The 22,398-nt window shown below is 42.2% G+C and overlaps 1 protein-coding gene across 3 annotated transcripts in view; it reads right to left on the bottom strand.

Moving 5' to 3' along the window:
- The window catches only part of DNAI1 (dynein axonemal intermediate chain 1), a 176,684-nt gene that overhangs the window by 147,581 nt on the left and 6,705 nt on the right, over nucleotides 1-22,398 (bottom strand). For 2 of the 3 annotated variants that reach the window (XM_074932950.1, XM_074932953.1), the window contains exons 2-8: nucleotides 10,215-10,283; nucleotides 7,544-7,642; nucleotides 6,532-6,612; nucleotides 4,826-4,952; nucleotides 3,381-3,460; nucleotides 2,392-2,550; nucleotides 528-587 (exon numbers count right to left, since the gene is read on the bottom strand). In XM_074932950.1, the coding sequence (XP_074789051.1) occupies nucleotides 528-587; nucleotides 2,392-2,550; nucleotides 3,381-3,460; nucleotides 4,826-4,952; nucleotides 6,532-6,612; nucleotides 7,544-7,642; nucleotides 10,215-10,283 (675 nt within the window). The remainder of the gene's footprint in view (nucleotides 1-527; nucleotides 588-2,391; nucleotides 2,551-3,380; nucleotides 3,461-4,825; nucleotides 4,953-6,531; nucleotides 6,613-7,543; nucleotides 7,643-10,214; nucleotides 10,284-22,398) is intronic. The other variant, XM_074932951.1, reaches the window with a different exon arrangement.

The following is a 22,398-nucleotide window of genomic DNA, read 5'->3' as shown; positions in this document are numbered from 1 at the left end:
TCTGATGGGATCCGCTGATGGAAATGTCCTGCAGCTGACCAGGTATTGAATGCTGGATCACAGCTCCTCCTAAATAACCAGCTCACCCACCACAGTCATGGAAGATCTTCAGTAATGGGACAGTCTCCACCCCAAAGACAGCTGTGTCCCCTGAGAAGTCAGTGCCTGCAAGCTGCAGCCCACCTCTTGCTCAGTCCAGAACCATTCTCACACTGTGGTTTCCCCATGTCCACTTGTTTAAGACTCTCTAAAGCAGACTGGCCAGGGTGGCTGGCAAACAATAGATCAATTAAAAGCAGCTAAACCAAGACACTTTACCTTAGAAATATAAACCATTAGCAAGTTCACCCATTACGGCAGAAAAGAGGGCCACACTAGTTTGCTGTCAGATTTAAACCAGAGATCAACACCCACATGGGAGTTCACTCTACTGCAAGGAATGCAAACATAGCAATTTGGTTTTGCCTTTCTCACATCTCAGTTTCCTAAATATACTCTAAAAACCTTTAAAAGTAACAACGATATACCTGGTTAGCAGTGGCAGAGAAATTTTTATAAGGTGTCGGCTCCGTTTGACATGCTCTTTCCTGAATAAAGAAAAAAGCATAAAGAAGCATAATCTTTGTATTGATTTGCAGTGACATAGTCCAGCTGTGGAAACAGCCTTCTCATAGCAGGTTAGGTCAGTTAGAATAATATTGATCTAAGATTAATTCAACATCCAAATGACTCCCAGAGCATTACACAAACATTATCGGTGACCATGCAATTACAAATAGATTTCCTTGTGGACAAAAAGAAGATTCACAAGACCTTCTGATTTTTCTCCCACATACTGAAAATATTTAATTTTAATATTTCATTTTGAAGGAGTTGAAATGGTTTGTTTCACCTCTACCATGTGAAACATTCTGCTACCAATTATGGTATCAGTTATGATATCCTACCAAATTTGAAAAGTTTTGACCTATATATGAAAACCCTACTTGGGTACAGCAGTCTAAACAAAAGAGTTGAACAGAATGATAACCTATAAACAATTCATTTAATGTTACTGAAATAATATTTTTACATCAACATTCTGAAATAAATTGATGTATTTCTGTGAAACTTTCATTTCATGGAACAGCATATTCTTTCAGAAAACTGTTGTGTCAGGACATTTTTAAGAAGCTGCCTGTAGCATTTCACTGACCTCTGAAATGAAGCAGTCTCAGAGGTGGAAACTGCACACACTGTACAGCACAGAGCAGTACTTCATAGCTATTTAAGGTCTATATATTCTGCTTTCAAAGGCAGAATCACACAGAGGCACAGAAGCCTCTTCCCATAAAATCAATGAGAAGAGAATATGCAGATCTGGGGACAGAGGAATAATACTCTGTGGCCTCTGCAGGGATTTTTGAAAGATGCAGAATCTTAGCTCAGACTTTGCAGTAAGCACCCCACTGTTTGATAAACTCTCCTGAGATCCTCCATCTCTACTAGTGGGCAGGGATGGTATTCCTTCTAGGAGTTAGTAGCTTCAGCAACACAGTAACTCTTAGATCTCTCCAAGCCCACCAGATGTTAAAGGCATCTCATTTTAGGTGTAATGACTGAAAGAAGGCAGGCAGGCTCTCTGGCTAAGCTGTATATACTCTGATTCCAGGGCAGCAAGGAAAACAATAGAAATTTCTCTCTGACAGCTGTATCTCCAATTCAGAAAGCTCCTTTTTGAACACTCAACCGGGGGCCAACATCACTGGTATTGCTTGGTCAGAAGGCCCTGTGAAGACAACTCGCTGAGAATGGTTGCAGGCTCAGCAAAAAGCTTAGGCAATGAACATAAAGTCTTGGGTCTGTATTGACTGGAAAGTGCATGCAAAGAGTGGGAGGGAGATGTACCATGTAGCAGCAGTAAAGACTTGTCACATTTACATGAATCTGTTACTGTAGTACCTGTGCTTAACACAAGCGCAAATACCTTTATCCTTTTAATATAGGGGTACTTATATCCCCACTCCATGGGTAAGAATTGAAGTACAAGCCATAAAGGGACTCTGTGGCAAAAGGAAGTTGAACTCATGATTCTAAGACCTCTGCTACTACCCAAACCATTGCTCCACACTTCTTCAGATGAGAAAATATTCATGAAAAATGTTATATCTAAGTAGAGGTTTAAGGATTTACAGTAGCACCAAAACTTCTCATAGGTTGTCCAAGAATCCATGAGGCAAGAATTCCCCTGTCACTATTTCCATCACCCCAAATGTTTTACTAAGATAAAAACTGCTTTTCTTTCCCCTAACAGTACCTACAGAGAACATAGTATATGACATAAACATAGAAGACCCATGTGCCTTCCCAAAGCAAAGATCCTCCAAGTCATGGGAGGAAATGACAGCACACCTGCATAGGGTTGTTGAGTGTCCTTGAAGCTCTCTCAGTGAAGTTGAACTGGTTTGCAAGCTTCTGCTCCTTTACTCCTGAGGGGGGAGGCTCTTCTGCTTCTGCTCTCTCAGTTGTTTCTGCTGTTCCTGACCCCCCTGCCTCTTCCTCTCCTGCAGCCTGCAAGAAAATAGAGCAGTGACTTCACCCTGAAAGAACCAGACATTTTTTCTTCAGAAGTACTTCTTCTTAGACTGCTAGATTTCCTCTGCCTAGTGAAGGAGACTGTATTTGAAAATTCAGTATTTAAGATGGAAATTAGGAGACTTCCAGCAATCAAAGCAAAGAAATTCTGAAACAGTCTCTAAATGGGAATATGGAAAACCAGGAACTGAAGTTACTTTAAAACAAAGACTAACATGAGTGAGATAATATAGCATGACTGCCTTTGATAAAATGGACTCAGAGACAAGAAGACTGTATTAAAGTCCCACTACCCTGTGTTTTCATTTCCTTCCTAGACAGTGAGCTTTATCTGAAACTTCTCTGAACTTGATTGTGTAGATAAGAACAAACTTCTCACAGCATACTCCGTTCCTGATCAGCCAGCTGCCTTTAAATCAGGCCACTGATTATTTCACATAGTTATGCCTGCTGCTTTGATTCCTCCACACTTTGTTTTTCACCAACTTTTCTTTCAGGAATGAACATACTGTCCAGGAGGATTCCAGACCCCAGTGAATTCCACTGTATCTTGATATAATATCTGGATAAAGACAGATCTGGTGTGAGGGACCTCATCACCTTACAGAGATTATCCAAAACTAAAAATGGCAGGAGAACCCCAGCTGTTCAGTAGAATCTGCAGGATCTTACCTACAGCAGAGACGTCTCAGGCATAAAAGAATCAATCACAGAAGCTTCTCAGCAAAGCCATTTTATAATAAAAGAATTTAAAATCTAATATTAAAAACAAAATGGACAGCTCTCAGCTGACTATGGAAAATTACCTGAGTATTTCCTGTGCTTGCTTCATCTTTAATCTCTGCCTCTTCAGATGTTACTGCCGAAGTCTCAACAGGAGCCTTTTCTGATGATAGAAAGGTTAAGTGAATAAGCCTGGGATAATAGGACATATTATCCCATATTCTGCAGACCCTTCTAACTTCTGAAGCATTAATATACAGATGCATCCTTCTGTAGTGCTATCTCATTATACAACGCAGTAACCAATCCTCAGTTTGAAGGGTGATTGTTTGTTCAAAGCCACAAAAGGGACAAGGTTACTACTAGAACGATATTGCTGTAATTCTGGCTGGGCTGAAGTAAAACATCTGATTTTGACTCAGATCAGACTTCTGAAATCAGCTCCTGATCTGAGCATCTTTGTTTCTGGGTATCCCTTCAGTTCTGGACCTCTGTGGCCTTCAAAAACGGCTGCAATTATGCAAAGCCATAAAGAGTACTTTCAAGGCACACAGGAGTTACACCATGGTTTGTTTGTATTTACATGAATAGACTAGTCTTGTTAGAGAATGATGGATGTCTACATTCCAATCACTGCCTTGAGTGTGTAGTCATGCTAGGATCAAGGTGCTTGAAACTAGCTGGTTTGGAATCTGCTACCAACAACAATACATGCTTTCATGGCATTGAAGATCCCATTCAGCACTTTGTCCTACTTCCAATCATCGTGAACATTTTGTTAAGTGTAAAATAAGAAGCACTGACCCTCAGAAGCTGCAAGTAACAACCATTCACAGGAGCTTATTCAACATTATCATTGTGCCTGATAGTTACCACATTGAAAGGACACTCTTGGTGACCCAACTTCTCCTTTCACATACAGCAGAAATACAAGATAATCACTAGGCAGTACATCTTTTCCTGATGAAAATTCAAACCTAGAGCTCTTTGCTAACAACAGAGCTTTTCAGCCTCTGATTAAGGTGTCTTTTTAACTGAAAACCTAAGAATAGTGATAGCTCAGATCAATGGTACAACTAGCTCAATAGCTTGTATCACACATTGTCCAGAAGTAGATGTCCTGGTAAGAGTGTAAGAATTAGTCAAATATATGATAGTTTCCTGAATGATCACCCAGCCTCCAAACAATTCTGCTTTAATACTTGAAATCATGGCTGAAATTTTCAAGGCAGGCTGAGGAGTTTAGACATGTATGTCTAACTGATGGTAGCAGATGTTTAAAAGACTCTAAATAGCTCTGAAAATTTCAGTGTTAGTGTTCACATGGCTCAAAACGCATGCACCATTTCCTACACTGTGGCAAACATCTGACTGACTGGGGTTTTTTTCTGGTTTTGTTTCCTGAGAAGGATGCAAGCCAGAATAGGAGCTGTTAAATTCTGTGGTGAAGCATATTAATTTCCTCACATTGAATAAGTAGTACCTGTGCATAGCTGAAAATTATTGTGGTTTCAGATAATAAACCTACCTGCAGCAGTGCTTAATCTGATACTTTGCCGTCTGCCTTCATCTGAATCTTTAGGTATCATGTTTCCATTCAAAGAGAAGTGAACAGCCATTTGATCCACATAGTTTATTGGTTTGTATGCTCGTTTCTACAAATAGGAAAAAATCAACAAAACCAGTGTGGGAAAAAATTTATTTTAAACCAGAAATACAATGAAGCCTGAATTGCTAAGCTAAGAAGATCCATACTGATAAACATATGTTTGTTATTGGCATATTCACACTGAATTTCTTCCAGCAGGTACTTATATCTCAGGACTTTGAGAGTCATAAATTAAAAATACAACAAAAAGAAGCAAGAACATGAAACCTCTAGTTCTCCACCACTACCACAATGAGTGAGCTTAAAACTTAGTTCTAGTGGACCTCTATACACAGCACTTCCTAAGAGACTCTCATGTCCTGTTGGGCAGAGATCCCTGAGTGAGTTGTTGTACCTACACAAGAGTAGCACCATACATAGAGAGCAGCTCTGATCTGGAGACAGTACAGGCTGCTAGCTCCATGCCCAGGTTATAAGCACTGTACTAATTCAGCTGTTTGATGTCAGCTTGATTGGCACTTGCTTGTGGACCAGTGTACAGTGCAGGCACACACCTAGGATCAAACTCTGTATCAAGATTTTTATCTGCATCTAAAAGCAAACACAAGCCACTGCAGACCACAGATGCTTCAAAAGTTTTTTCTTAAAAATATGACTGCTTTCTGTATCAGTCACAGCATAGCATTGAGCCCATTTCATTCGCTGTGGAGGATTTGAAGATATGGATCATTCATCACTTGTTTTTATCCCATAAACATGGAAAACATCAACTCCAAACAGAAGAGAAAGTGGCCTTATTCACTTCCATGAGACTGATTTCTTCTCTTGGGGGATCTCACATAATAGTGAGATTGGTCAAACTAGTTATAGTAGGACAGAGATGAGACAGGCTCAGGAATATTTCACCTGGTTGTCTGTTCCCTGTCTAAATTGGGGATAATCCAATGCCAGAGCTGGAGGAGCTGCCCCTGTGTCCTTTCTTTTGGGTGTAACCCTTCCCAGGGAGAAGCAGGAGGCAAAACCATCATTCCACTCTCCCCCTGCAGCAGCCTGTGTTGCTAGCTGTACATGCTAGCAGAGGAGGAGGCCGCTCCACAGTAATTCAGCATATGCTCTGCACATACAAATGTGAAGGTGTCACACCTTCTTGGATGTTTCCTGCCAGTCTTTGATACACCCTCCCCTGCTCACTCCTACTCATCATGAATACAGCTCTCGTCAGTGATTTCACAAAGCACATTTCTAAGCTCTCCTATAATTCAAACAACTGAATCTTGATGTGAGGATACTGAAGCATGACTGTCTTACAGACTGAATAAAGCATTGCCTTTTGTCCTCTACCCACCACATAATGCAGAAAAATTATCATCTGAGATTAACCACACTAATTATGTTCACTGCCAGATCTTGTTGAGTAATTGTTATATCCTGCCTCTGAATAAATACGTCAATACTTTCAGACTTTCACACTCCGCAAAAACCCTTTAGGAACCATTGGCAGTAAATATGTAACAAGATGAAGCCACATTAAAAGGAAATTTACCTGGTTATAAATCAAAGGAAAACACAGAACTGGTTAATTGCAAAAGATCTCATCCTAATTTTATAGGTCATGCCACACTTACTTTAAAGCTGTATCTGACGATATTCTGGGGAGCATGGGGATTATTAGCAGTCAGGATGCGTGTAATTTCCTCTTTTAATTCCTTTGGAATGGAAACAAATACAATAAATAAAACTCCGCTATTAATTCAACCTACAGCATGCAAAAATCAGCAGGTTTATGCTCAGTTCTATGATGTTCAGTTCACTGCAGATACCTCATGTACAGCTGATGCCTCCACAAGAACAATGTTTGGAGCCAAGCTAGCTCAGAGTGGAATCCTGAACAGTCATCCTACTTCCTACCACAGTATTTCAATGGACTTTCTTGAATTCTTTAACTGTCATGTTAATTCTTATCTAAGATATGGTAGCACTTGGAAAATGCTAGCTGCATTCTATAGGGCAAAAAAGACAATCTGTGTCTTGAAGAGTACACTGTCCAAAACTAGAGTAAACAATAAGCTCAGTAGCAGTGCTTGCAGGATTGACCTGCAAACAAAAACCAGTACTGGTGTTAACTGTCTTCACAACCTGAGTCAGGAGCAATTCAATATAGCTTCCTTTTGAGAGCTACACAGAAAACAGGGAGCAATGCTAGAGTTTTACAAGGCTGTGAGAAGAGAGAGACAACTGCTCTTGGAAGTATGACTGTCTGCAATACTACTGAACAAAGATGAGAAGAAATGGCCATAAAACTGTAGGACACCTCCCTGTCCCGTGTATCACACACAGGCACCTGAAAAGCTCAAGGTTGGCTCTGAAGTCCTCCTTACCTGAGTGAAGCCCCAGCCACATTCCCCTCTTGAATCAATTCCACACAGTGGCATTGTCTTAAGCCCAGAACTGTGTTTCAAAGCACATTCTCCCTGTTTTTCTGCTGAAAGTCATTTCAGTTTATGCTGCAGACACTGTACTTCAGCAACTACTGGAGTTCTACTCACAGAATTTCCCCCAAACAAACAGGTGAGAGGTAGGCTTTGGCTTGGAGTTTTGTACATTTCTTATGACAGCTACAAGCACTGTTTTACTCACAGCTTCAGTCAGCTCCAGTTGATCTGGGGGTTTGACTAGAGTCTTTGCTGCTGCCCATTCATCTACCCCATCTCCCGCTTCCATGGAGACATCTTCATCCTAGCACAAGAATGACAAGCTCATTAGTGCATCAAGACTGTGAATGTTTTGCTCCTTCCCAAAGCAGCACTTCTCCAGGCATGGAGCAAGGAGGAAAAAACATCATTTCCCTACTCATTTGTGGTTTGAGCAGAGCAGATAAACCCAAATGGCAGGCCAAAATCTGAAGATTATTGAATAGCTACACTTGCCATCAAGAATTCAGTGGGTTGGAGGACATACTGTCTGAAGATAATTCCTGGTCTGTAACAAAACTGGAGTAACTCCAACAACAAAACTCAAGTAACTTCACTTCAATTTCAGTTTAAAAGTTGGCAATTCTGTTTCTTTTGACTATATGACACCCAAATAAGCCATACTTTAGGACTACTCAATGGCACAAGTCAAAGAATTGCAACTACTTGTTGATTTGGAGTGTTGATCTGCTCGAGGGTAGGGAGACTCTGCAGAGAGACCTGGACAGGCTGGAGCCATGGGCTGAACACAACTGGGGGAGTTTCACTGAGGGCAAATGCCGGGGGCTGCCCTTGGGCCACAACAACCCCCAGCAGGGCTACAGGCTTGGGGAGGAGTGGCTGGAGAGCTGCCAGTCAGAGAGGGACCTGGGGGGTGATTGACAGCCGGCTGAACAGGAGCCAGCAGTGTGCCCAGGGGGCCAAGAAGGCCAATGGCATCCTGGCTTGTGTCAGCACTGGCGTGGCCAGCAGGGACAGGGAAGGGATCTTACCCCTGTACTGGCACTGGTGAGGCTGCACCTCGATTCCTGTGTTCAGTTTTGGGCCCCTCACTACAAAAAGGCCATTGAATGACTCGAGCGTGTCCAGAGAAGGGCAACGGAGCTGGTGCAGGGTCTGGAGCACAGGTCATACGAGGAGCAGCTGAGGGAACTGGGGGGTTTAGTCTGGAGAAGAGGAGGCTGAGGGGCTCCCTGAAAGGAGGGTTCAGAGAGCTGGGGATGAGTCTCTTTAACCAAGTAAGAAGCGATAAGACAAGAGGTAATGGCCTCAAATTGTGTCAGGGAAGGTTTAGACTGGATATTAGGAAGCATTTCTTTAGAGAAGGGGTTGTTGGGCGTTGGAATGGGCTGCCCAGGGCAGTGGTGGAGTCCTCATCCCTGGAGGGGTTTAAAAGTTGGGTTGACCCAGCACTGAGGGATCTGGTTGAGTTGAGAACGGTCAGTGTGAGGTTAATGGTTGGACTGGATGATCTTCAAGGTCTTTTCCAACTGAGATCATTCTGTGATACTTCTGAAGTGCTTTTCTATAAGGTACACTTAGAAAATAGTTAAAGACACAAAGCTGCAGGGATTTGGCTCCTGGATGAATGTTAACCATTTTATTGCAAAGGCCAGCAGGTCTGCATTCTCCCAACACAGAGAGCTGCTCTCCTTGGGCTGGGCTTGGATTAATGTTAATGATATCATTAGCAGGGAAATTAAACACCACAGGAATGAATTTCAACTAATTTTCATTACAAATAAACTGTCAGAACACAAAGTTGTTGATTAGAGTGTTTTACTGCTCCAGGCAAAAATTCTCCCTAAGTTTAAAATGTGTAATGGGTTGATTACATTCTTTTAAATACAGTTATCTCAGGTCTGCTGGATTTTATACCCATACAGAGATGCTGATAAATCCAGGGTATAACTGAAGGCTGATGGCAGGTACAGAAACTGGACACAGCAGAGCTTTGCTATCTGCAGAGCACCACAAACTCAAAAGCACAATGCCGTGTGAAAATGTGCACTGGCTGAAAGTAAGAGAGTTCTACATATGCCAGGCACCCAGGGAAATTCACAGGCTGCAGCCTGGGTTTTTTTCCCTAAGGGAACTGAAAAAAGCCAAGCTGTAAGGAAGGTGAGGCGCTCTGATACATGAGAGACTATGACAGCAAAACAGTTGTGAGTTACCTATCCCCACATGAACACCTGCTTATAGGACATTTATCATACACAAGTCAATGCCAGTTAGTTCAGTGGCTGTTTTCCCTAGTGAATCAGATAAAAAGTGGTTTGGGTTTAACATTTTTATGTATGGTTTTAATTTAAAAGTAAGTAACTTCTTATTTTTAAAGGGTCAGAAGAGGAATATTTAGCAAGACCATGATTTGGGTAGAATAAATAAGCATATTCTAAGCATTTATTTGCCCAACAGTAAAAACATTATCATGAGGCTTACAGTGAAAAACTTAATGATATTTCCTCAAATGCTTGTATTTCTATGTTCATTAAATTAATATGGGCTATGTTTTGAATTTTTTAAACAGAGCAGGAAGTTTTCTCACAGTCTGTGTCAGTTTATATGTTGGAATTTACATCCCAAACATTTCATTTGAATCTGTTCATATTGCATTTTACTTAATTTGTGCCTTGTTTTAGCTGCCAATTTCATTCTAACTTGCTGGTGTAATTCTCTTCTCAGTGGAAATCTAGAGCAACTTCTTACAGTTAAATCAATTGGAATGTTTACCAATTCCATAAAACAAGCCATTGTTCAGATGAATCCAGACTGCATATCATAGATAAAGAAGGAAAAAAATATTTTTTTAGGACTTGTGGATTTGTGGATCTTACCCGTTTTCTAGATACCGCTTTAGGAGGTCTTGGTGGTACTGCCTTTCCTCCTGAAGGTCCACTTTGGCCCTGAAGTGAGAACATACTCAGTGTAAACCTTCAAAGCACCTCGTTTCCTAATTTAACCAAAGCAGAATAAAAGTTTTATGTGCTTATTAATGTTTCCTTCAGCAATATATTTCAAAAGCCAAATATTTTGTCTACAAATCATTTGAATGAAAGGCAGTCACTTTCATTATACAAGACAGCAGTTTATCATCATGAAGAAATGCTAGACTCTATCCTTGCTACTGCCTATCTCTTATATACCTAAATGTCACACACACAGGGTTCTAGTGCCTTACACAAACACACAGATAGGCTGGTCTTGCCCCATATGCCTGCATGTCACGGTGAGCCTGAAGACAGCAGATCCACACCTACAAAACCACAAGTGCTGAATAAACATGGAAAACACTGATGAGGAGCTGGGAAGTCAACAACTGCCAACCTCCCTGAGCACATCACAGCACAGAAAAAATTGTATGACAGCCTTTAAGGAAAACAGTGAAATAGCCGTTTACAGGGAGCCTTATAGAATATTTCTAAGAGAGATTACCCAGAGGTTAAGGAATAACAGAAGGGCACTGGTGACAAAGCTTTATGAAAACTTTACAGAAAGTGAGGGAGGAAATGAAGAAGATTCCTGTCCTGGCTTTGGCTGGGATAGATTTAATTTTTCTTCTTAGCAGCTAAATGGTGCTGTGTTTTGGATTCAGTAAGGATTTGGTATGAGAAGAATGCTGATAATACAGTGATGTTTACAGTTGTTGCTAAGAGATCAAGGTCCTTCCAACTCCCCCTGTCCTGCCCGTGTGCAGGTGCACAAGAAGCTGGGAGGGAGCACGGCCAGAGCACCGGACCCAGACTGGCCAATGGAATATTCTCTATCATGTAACATCATGCTCAGTATACGGATGAAGGGTGGCCGAGAAGGAAGGGTGCTCTCTTACTTCTGGGATTATGACTGCGGGATCTTGGTATTTCAGGATCGCTAGCCAGGAACAGGCTGGGTATCAGTCAGCAGTTGGTGAGCAGCTACATTGTGCACTACCCATTTGTACTTTCTATTATTGTTATTGTTTTATTTTATTACAATTATTAAACCGTTTTTACCTCAACCTATGGGTCTCCCTACCTTTACCTGTCCAATTCTCCCCCATCCCCAGGAAGGGGAGAGAGAGCAAACAGCTGCGCAGTGTTTGGCTGCCGGTTGGGTTTAATCCACAACAATCTTTTTGAGAACTGAGAGACAGACAGGACAAATAACCCAGAGGACAGAGAGGAAGATGATAAATCAAACAAAGGAGACAGCATTAGAAACATTGGCAACAGCTTTAGGATGGATCCCAGATAACATTGGGTGGGATGGATGGGAAAAGCAGAGGAATTACTTGGAAAAGGTGTTTGACTTTGTGACAGGAAAGAAGGGGATACTAGAGAATAAGGAAGGAAAATGAAGGGCTGGGGGACCGAGCTCCCATAGGTTTATTGATTTTCTTTAGAAGAACATTAGTGTATGCCTTTCAGCTCAGATCAAAGGTCCACCTAGCTGAATATCTCTCTCCAACAGTATTCAAAAGCAGATATTTATGAGTTTTCTCCAGGACGCCCTCTCAGCTTGCCACAGGGACTTGAACCATAAACTCTATGCTTTTTATTTAATATCATTGAACCTTTTTCTCCACAAATTTGTTCAGTCATTTTGGAATCCATGCACATATTTAGCATGCACAACTTTCACAACAAGGACTCCCATGGTATAACTTCATGCTAATGCAAAGAACTTCTGCTTGCTTTTTAAGTCTGCTACTTGCTGCTTTCATCTGGTTTTCCTAGTTCTGCTGGAAAGCCCAGCTTTATCACATTATCTGTTGCTCATCCCCATTTCCATACCTGTTATGAACACCTTAAGGAGCACAAGTCTCTACAGAGATTCCTATACTCCTCTCATGATTCCCTTCATTGTGAAAATTAACTATTCACTTCGACCATCTGCTTCCTGTGTATTAAACAATGAAGCAGCCATCATGACTTTGACCCAGTATTCTCAAGCCCTATTTCTAAAGGACCATTACTTATTGACTTGACAATAAGAATTCAGAAATTAAATATTTTTAGAGGAGAACAAACTGTAGCAGAGATGTGAGGCTGTGACTTTCAGTGTTGTTCCTCTTTGTACAAGCTAAGCCATGTAAAACCACTGTTATTAACAAGGTGTCAGGAATTATTTTTATTCCAAAAGATACATATTAAAAAGAATGAAAAATTAGCAGACCAATACATTTTTATGTTTACAAAATATGGCTCACTTTGAAATACAAATTGTTATGACTCAAGTGGAGAAAATAATGAGTTATAACATTTCCTTTATAACCCCACAGTGGGCTGGTAGCAGAGCAGAGAGCCTAGGAGCTCCAGTGTCACAACCACTACTGAGACCACTGGATTACACAGCTGGCCTGTCTCCCCCAAGCGATTGCTTGGCCAATGGGCAACAGAGCATCCTATCATACAAGAACCACACTACATGTGAATTAGATGTGATTTAAACAACAAAATTTTCAGAGCAGAATTTTATTTAGATCCAAATAAAAATCAAACTCTTAATTTTAAAGATGAAACAAAGCCTACTCACCATTACCCTTTGTAAATGAGTCTATAAAAGCATTTATCCTGCCGCAAAGGCATTGAGTAGGCAATATGAGGGTAATTGGTTTTGGCAGTTGCACAGATTTCAATTAACATAATCCAAAGAGCCAACTGTGAATAATATCTGCAACTGTATTAAAATCCAAAAGTGACACTGAAGAAAAGCTAGAGTTAGAGTGCACTGGAAAGAAGCAGCACAAAGCCTGCCCAGCTCCTCACACCATAAAGGGTTTCTAGGGTAGAGCATGAAAAACTTTTCTCATCAACCAGGGGCTATGGCTAATTTTCTTTATTTCTTATGTCTTTGTACAGTACCATCATGGTTTTACAACTGTAACTTAATGATATGGTACAGACCTGCCATGACAGAGAGACCCTGAGGAGACCCAGAATGTGGCATAGAGAAGTACAGGCAGGGGATGCTAAGAGATGGGGCACAGGCTTGACATCGAAGGCCCCACAGCTGTAAGCATCTTATCACTGGCCAGTGAGAGAAATGCAGATCTGCAGACAGGGAAACTGGAAAAAGCTGTTTTTACGGGTAACAAAGAAAACAAAATAATAGTATTTAGCACACTTAAAAAGCATCATATACAGTAACGTCAGATGTAATGTGGAACACCAGACCAATGAAGAAAGAGAAACATGTGGAAGTGTCTTAGCTAACATATAAAAGAAACTCCAAGTGGGTCTTAGAGTGAAGAAGAAATCATCAACATGGACATCTTATCCTTCCAAGTGAAAGATCCCAGATACTGACAACTTTCCATAACATTCCCACCAACGACATCAAAATGAAACCATCAACCTTGGGAACCAGAGGACAAGAAGAAGAGTGAGCACAGTACCAGAAAAGGGGTAGAAACTGAGAAGCTTGCATGCAACAATTGGAACTGCATCATTATTATTATTATTATTATTATTATTATTATTATTATTAATATTGGAGGTTTTTGCACAGAATTACTTATTTTCTGTAATAATTACATCTGGACTGTTGATAAAGTTTAGACTAAGATTTCAGTCACAGTAACATTAAATTCTTAGTTTTATATATACAAGGTGTGCCTCCTCTTTGCCGATAAAGAAGATTCTGAGTGTAACAAAGTTTACAGACTATTTAAAAAAAAAAAAAAAAAACCCAAAACAACAGGCTCTGAAAGTCCTAACTTTCATTCCATGCATGTTTTTACCCTTAATCAAAGGGTAGCTGAGCATACCACATTCAGCTGTGTATGACTGGAAGAGGGTGTTAAAGGCAGGGGTCTCACTGCATCTGTTGGTGGGATTTACCACCCTTCTCCATTTGCCTCATTCCTACTTTACTGTCAGACCCCACTCCCTGACTGTGGCAGTTTGTTTTGCGGCTCCCTGGGAACTAAGTGAAGTAGTTCCCCACAGCCCAGAGCAGGAACATGACTGACTGGCAGGACAGTTATAAAATTGTACTTACTATCTCTGGTATTTTGAACTAAAAAAACTCCAGCTGCTGACTCCATCCTGAACAGTTATGCCTTAGAGCTACCTGGATGTCACACATATCCTTGGCCAAGTGCTGCATAGTATGGACACAGTTAGCCCACTCCAAAAGTGTGCTAAACTGGAACAGGGAAGACAGGAGTCAGCATACACTGACCGATGTAGGCCCTGGGCTTTTTTCCATATGTACTCCACAAAGACAGGACAGCCATACCTGGAGCAGGTGAGCACAGGTTTGTCTAGCAGGTGGTAGTAGAGTCTAGGAAGGTGTTGGTCCTCTAGCTCCTTCCAGGGTCCTTCAGCAAAACTCTCGTCTCCTGCCTAGATGAACCATCCCTCACAGCAGAGAGACCTACTTCAACAACCACGAAAGCTGAGTATCTTATTTGTTGGATATCCTGGTCTCTGGCCAGTGAAGACTGAAGCACTGCTTGACTCAATACTCTAAAGAAGTCAGTATAAAAAGCAGAAGGCAGCCTTCAGAATGCAAGCATCATTCCTGTGAGAATGTGATACTGAAGTCTATGCTGCAGAAGTTCATCCCAAAGCACCTAAAACCCTTGGAATCCAGGTGGAACGTTACACAAACACGAAGAGATGAGATCCTAGTATTCTGGCAATATTAACACTAGGCAACACTCACCAAAACTAGTAGATCTATTTAAAACTATTACAAGAAGCAAAGTGGGGAACAAACATGGGTCAGTCAAGAATACAAAATCTTTTACATAGCCTCTTAATTCAGGTAATAGCACAAACTCTACAGCTGTGCCACTTGCTGAAAAAGGCAGTTGTGACACTCCCTTTTATTGGTGTATCTGTGCTTTGTCCTTTTGCTATTTCTTTTGGAAGCTTCTGCAAGCAGAAACGGAAGGAAAACACTGGCCTGCTGTTAAACAGGAAAGGTGAATTAGTCACCAATGACACTGAAAAGGCAGAGGTTCTCAACACTTTCTTCACCTCTGTCTTTACCAGCACTGTTGGGCCCCAGGCCTTGGGAACAAAAATCCAGGTTGATACAAACACAGACCCATAGTCAGTGAAGGAGGAGTTGGTACACAAACTATTACAGGAGCTTGACCCCTACAGATCAGTGTGTCCTGACGCTATCTGCTGAGGGTGTTAAGAGACCTGGCTCATGTCATGGTGTGGACGCTCTTCATAATCTTTGAGAATTTGTGATCAGGCAATGTCTCAGACAATTGGAAGAAGGCTAATGTCATCCCCATCAACAAGAAGGGATTAAAGGAGGAAGCACCATCAGTCTTACTTCAGTCCCTCGGAAAGTTATGGAATGAATCCTCCTGGGGGCTGTCACCAGTCGAGTGAAGCACATGACTGGGAAAAGCCAGCACGGATTCACTAAGGGCAAATCGTGCTTGACAAACCTGATCGCCTTCTACAACAAAGTAACCTGCTCCGTTGATGTGGGGTGAGCAGTGGACATTGTCTACCTGGATTTCTCCAAGGCTTTTGATATGGCTCCCCACAGCCTCCTCCTAGAGCCGCTGATGTGTTACGGTCTAGACAAGTGGTGGGTGGTGGGTGGGGAACTGGCTGACAGGCCCCACCAGAGGGTGGTGGTGAACAGCTCCTTTTCACACGGGCACCCTGTCACAAGTGGGTCCCCCAGAGATTGATATTGGGCCCAGCGCTGTTTAATATCTTCATAAGGGATCTGGATGGTGGGATCAAGTGCACCCTGAAGAATTTTGCTGATTAATTTTGCTGATGATACCAAACTGAGCAGGGAAGTGTGTGGGTGCATATGCTGGGTCGCAAACCTTCTGCGTCACTGACAATGTAAAAGTATCATCAGCATTTGGGTTAGAAGATGAACAACATCTAAATTAATGACGCATTTTTGTTAGAAGACTAACGGTGTCTAGATTAACAATGACTAAATGCAGAAGAATTTGTGCTTGTTAGGGAAGAAACAAATAAAGAGGGATTCCTTAAAATAACAAAGCAGAAACTTATCTACCGGCTACACACGGTTAGTAGTCCTTATCGAAAGTGCTGAGAGGAACTAGTTTTTGAAATGAGCATGCGGAAGAGCAACACACAGATTTGCTGTTACTTTTAGAATGTACAAGAATATATAAGGACTTGCTTTTCTAATAAACTTCAGAGCTTGACTGTTAACCATATTGGTGTGTATCTTGTCTCACAACCTCGTCCTGCAACAGAAGTGGACACTTTGGAAGGGAGAGCCACCCTGCAGGAAGACCTGGAAGAATGGACTGACAAGAACCTTACGAAGTTCAGCAGGGACAAGTGTAAGGTCTTGCACCTGGAAAAAGATAATCCAGGAATGCAGCTGTAGGCATCTCCCTCCAATCTGATCTGTATTTCCCATAACCTTATTCAAGTGATAACCACCAGCAATTGTAATGGATGTGTCTGGTTGTGATGGCTGCATCTGTGAGAGACTGAGATGTCATATGACTGTCTCAAAGCTTGCTTGTGTCTGTGTAAACCTCCAAGAGAAGCTGCTGCGGCCTGTGAATTGGTCTGGGGAGTGTCTCCCAGAGAAGCGGGAGTGTACTGAAGAATGCAGCCCCCCCACTTGTTTGCGGTTGCATTTTCCGGACTCCTTAGACAATCCTCAAAGGGGCAGACTGTACTGAGTTGGCCCCATCCTGTAGCCATTTGTGGCTCTATTGTGTAGGCCAGACACCACGCATGCTAATAAACTGACAGGAGGCAAACCTTCCTCTCCTGAAGCCAGATGCAACAAAACCTGTGGGATCGGAGAAAAAAAACCCTAAAGGTGAGCAGATATGTTAATCAGCAGATATGATGAACTTAAAAAGGCAGCAGAAAATTTTGCTCAGTGTGCATCCACCATTGAAGACAGATCTGTGTGCACCTACCACCAAAGAACTGAAGACTGAGGACCAATGGGATGCTGCTGGATCCATGGTGGTGACTATTCTTGTAGCCCTATCCCGCATCCTTGCTTTATTTCTGCCCTTTCCTTCCATTCTGTCCTATCGCTACCCCTCTTCACTTTTTAAATAATAAAAACCTGGTTTGGGTATACGGCATTTGACTTTGCTTGTATCTTAATCTCACTCTTGGGATCATATCAAAACTTCCCCCGACATTGGATCGGGATAGCATCTGACTCAAAGTGGATTCAGTGGAGACAGATTACAATACAATAGCCAAGGGCTAATTTGAACAATGCACTCACCTAACCACAGTGCTGGTTAGTGTTTGCCTCAAGCCAAATTTGGAAGAAACTAACATCTGTAGTCAGTATGCAAATATGACTATGAGTCAATTATCTTATTCCATAAATAGTAGACAGCTTGGGGCCCATTGAACTCTCCTGCACAGCAGCAGGCGGCACACCAGGACATCCCCTTGAGTAGGGACATCTCTCAAGGTTATTTCTCAAGGTTGAGAGATTACTTGCTGCAACAGATTCTTTGTAAGTGATTAATGGCATGCTAAACTTTGGAATTCTGACTAAGTGATGTAAAGGATTGATGGTGCACATATAATCCTTTAGACACGAACTGTTGACCAAGTCTGGGACTAGGAGTGGATCCAGATGCATCTAGACTCCTCTCTGAGAAGGAGTTCAGAAAGCAAGAGGGCCCACTCTGAATCTTGTGACTCAATGGGAGGGACTTCCTGACAGTTTTGTCTGACCCTATCCTCTATGCAGTAAGTATCAAATGAACCTTGATGTTGAATCCTGTTAAACCACTGTCGCTTACTATTGAACTTTGTTAAATCACTGGTTTATATCAATAAACATATTGCTGTTTCTCTCTTATGAGTGAATTGCATCACTCCATCCATGACAAATTGGCAGTCGGCAGGATGGCAAGTGGTATCACTGATTATTTACTGAGTCATGGAGGGAATTGAGTCCCAAATTCTCAGAAGAATGGGTCTGTGTCAATTGGTATAATTGGGAAGTCGTTGAACACCACTTAAAGGCAATTAGAGGCCGCACAAAGGATGGAAAAGGGAAACGAGTTATCTACAAGATGCTAGGTACCTGTTTAGATATGCATCTTTTTAGGTGCATATCAAGAAAGGGAGAATAGAAAAAGGAAGGAGCAGGACTTAGAGAAGTAATTAGAGGGTAGGAAGGCATCTGAGTTATTGCTGTCTTTAAAAATTGAACAACTGCAGAAACAATTAACAGGAAGAAAAGGAGAAAAGACAAAAGCAGGGAGAAAAGGTTGAGATTATGTTTATGCAGGCTCCTTGCCCCTCTTATTATCATACAGATCAGGAAACTAACAGTATCTGCTGAAGAGTGGGATAGAGATATCTGGGGTGATCCCAATGATAGCAAGCTAGAAGAAAATGAACATTTGTTCTCCACAAATCCTCCTGAAAATGAAGCCAGACCTGTTGTTAAAACAGAAACAACCGTGGGACCTTGGGGTGGTCATTCACAATATACTACATGAACCATACCCTGGGATCCATTGCAATTAACATATTTGACGGAATGATATAACAAAAAAGCAGGTGAAACTAGAATATAGACACCATGGAGTGAGGTGAAACTGCCACAATCCCCACTAAATCTCTAAGTTAGCTCTTTACAGCTGCCTCAAAAGCCACTTCAATACAAGCCATGCACAAACAAAGGCCTATGACGTTCCACTATCTGCTACAGTAGGTTTTACAATGCTAAAACCACTGACTAGCAGAGCCCTGGCAATTCTTAAACCCTATCTAGTTGCAAAACAGAATGAGATTAAGGGATACGGAACATAACAAACACCAGGACAATAATGCTCCCGAACAACTCCCTGCATGGGCAGACTCAATGCATGGCATTGTTAACTACAGCCATGAAACAGGCTGGGACGATGAACCAGCTGAGAAACAAAACCTGAGGCTCTGGGGAGGAGATCACAAAGTAAGACCCCTGAAACAAGGAACAGAAACTAGATCAAAGGTAAACAAATATAAAAACCTGCAAACAGAACCTCAAGAACAGAGAAATGAATTATGGAGAAATGCATTAGCCATAGGCATCCCCAGAGCTGCAGTGCAAGGTCAGCCTACTGGCGTTGAGTCTGATTGATGGATTCCAGAAATGAGGTAACGGTGAAAGGAAGGAGCATATTTCAGTTCCTGCAGTGCTAGTCCCTAGACAGGGAAACAACTCCTTCCTCCCCCTTCGGGAGCAACTGCAGTACATGAAGTCAAGCCTATGAACAGAAAAACTTGTGAAACTATTCTTACAGAATGTCCCCAGTGTAGATTGAAATTACAAGCAGATAATCCTGCTAAAGCACTACCTCTGCATATCAATGAAAGGAAAAATTTATGGTCTTCATGGCAAATTGATTATATCGAACCATGCAAATCCTCTGCAGGATATCAATGTATCCTCACAGGAGTGGAAGTAGTCTCTGGCTTGTGGCATCTAAGTGTCAGAGAGGTGATGGGCAAAATACAGTGCAAGGGCTATCATTTTGGTTCTCAAAGCTACCTACTCCTGATGTTATCCAAAGTGATAATGGCTCACAGTTTTTGTGTAAGGAAGTGCAAGACAGGGTAAAATAAGAGGGAATTAAATGGGTATTCCACATCCCATACTACCCTCAATCAAATGGGATTGTAGAAAGGGCTAATGGCCTCTTAAAAAGGGATCTCAAACCACATGAGACTCAGCTGGAGATGAGACTTCCCAAAGCACTCCATCAATTAAATAATCTGTACAGGCACACTAGAAGCCCTGTAAGCCAAGCATTCTTTGCTAAAATTGAGCTCAGCACTCCACTTACTGGGAAAAGAGTGTATCTGAAAACATTACAGCCAGGACAGTCCGTGATGGTCCATCTACCATCCATCAGTACTGTGCCTTTAACTTTAACTAAACCTCCTGGTCCACATGCCTGGAAAGCTAGCGATAGTAGTGGTGCAAAACACAGAATTAGTGCACAATGGATTTTCCCTTGTTAATGTAGTAACCCGTTTGGATTTTCCCCACCAAAACAAGTTTCTTTTTTCTTACAGCACCCTGCAGGATGGCAAACAGAAATGCTGGGTTCATGTTACTATTCCAAACCCTAACAATGCTGCTTTTCCTAAGCTTTGGCCAAAGAACCCTAGAGTGCCCACAGTCTCAAGCTTGTGTTAAGTATATGAGGGTTATGGGAACACTCCCTAGTAAGAGATTTAAATCTTTCCACTGAGGTCATACATGGAACTGAAGTATACTTAGAATGTAGCTGGGATCAACAAGGGCATCACCAGCAGAGGTAGAGTCATTATCCCACTCTACTCGGTGCATGTCAGGCCACACCTGGAATACTGTGTTCAGTTTTGGTCCCCATTATACAAAAAAGATGTGGACAGGCTGGAGAGGGTCCAGAGAAGGGTCACAGATGATCAAGGGACTGGGAATCTTGCCGTATGAGGAAAGGCTGAGAGAGTTGGATTTGTTCAGCCTTGAGAAGAGGAGGCTTAGGGGAAACCTTATTACCATGTTCCAGTATTTAAAGGGTGGCTACAAAGAAGATGGAGACGTCCTTTTCACAAGGAGTCACATGGAAAAGATGAGGGGTAAGGGGTACGAGTTACTCCTGGGGAGATTCCGATTCGACATGAGAGGAATATTTTTCACAATGAGAATGATGAGCCACTGGAATAATCTCCTCAGGGAAGTGGTGGTTTCCTCAACATTGGACACTTTTAAGATTCAGCTGGACATGGTGCTGGGCCATCTCGTCTAGACTGTGCTTTTGCCAGAAAGGCTGGACCAGATGATTCTTGAGGTCCCTCCCAACCTGGTATTCCATGATGCTATGACTAGCTGTAAAGAGTCCACAACAGCACCCAGGTAGTTGGTGTCCTGCCACCATGGCTCGCTCCCTCATTATTCTTTTTACTGTATCAATGTGTTATCCATAAACTATTATTCAAGATGTCACCCTTTTTCTCCGATAACTATTTCATTGTTCCACATCACACAGTGTTTCTACAACATGGAGGACATCACAAACGCATTCGCAATACAAATAAAAAACAAACTATAAAAGTGAATCAACATAATGACTATATTCACTATCAAGATGCTCACCACAATGACTGGCCTTCATATGCATCTCTAAAATTCAAGTATATTTTTGCTGTCACATAATTAGCTACAGGAAAAAAAATATATATGTTAACAGACTATTATTAGTATCTCAAAGAGAAGCATTCATAAGTTAGAAAATGTAAGAACTAAGGTTGCTGGGGCAACCTTCAATTCATCCCATTGGGCACAGGCATTATGACACACAACTCCATAATCATACACCTTGGTTTTTTAGGTTCCCTGCCCCACTTAAGTTCTCCCAGGCTTAGAGGTATGGACAGTGTTCAGACAGTAAGTTGCTACTAGTGTTTTGGTTATGTTGTTCAGCATAGAATCATAGAATCACAGAATCATAGAATGTTTTGAGTTGAAAGCGACCTTAAAGATCATCCAGTTCCAACCCCCCTGCCCCGGGCAGGGACACCTTCCACCAGCCCAGGTTGCTCACAGCCCCGTCCAGCCTGGCCTTGAACCCTGGGGCAGCCACAGCTGCTCTGGGAAACCTGTGCCAGTGTCTCACCACCCTCACAGTAAATCACTTCTTCCTTAGATCTAATCTAAATCTATGCTCTTTCAGTTTAAAACCATTACCTCTTGTCCTACCCCTACACCCCCTGACAGAGTCCCTCCCCACCTTTCCTGTAGCCCCTTTAAGTACTGGAAGCCACTATAAGATCTCCCTGGAGCCTTCTCTTCTCCAGGCTGAACAACCCCAACTCTCTCAGCCTGTCCTCACAGGGGGGGTGCTCCAGCCCCCTGGTCATCTCCGTGGCCTCCTCTGGACCCACTCAAGCGGGTCCATGTCCTTCTTACACTGAGAGCCCCAGAGCTGGACACAGCACTGCAGGTGGGGGCTCATGAGAGCAGAGTCGAGGGGCAGAATCCCCTCTCTTGACCTGCGGCTCACACTTCTCTTGATGCAGCCCAGGATACAGTTGGCTTTCT

Source organism: Athene noctua, chromosome Z, assembly GCF_965140245.1.
Source record: "Athene noctua chromosome Z, bAthNoc1.hap1.1, whole genome shotgun sequence".
NCBI classification, from domain to species: domain Eukaryota; kingdom Metazoa; phylum Chordata; class Aves; order Strigiformes; family Strigidae; genus Athene; species Athene noctua.
This window is presented reverse-complemented; position numbering and strand designations above follow the sequence as displayed.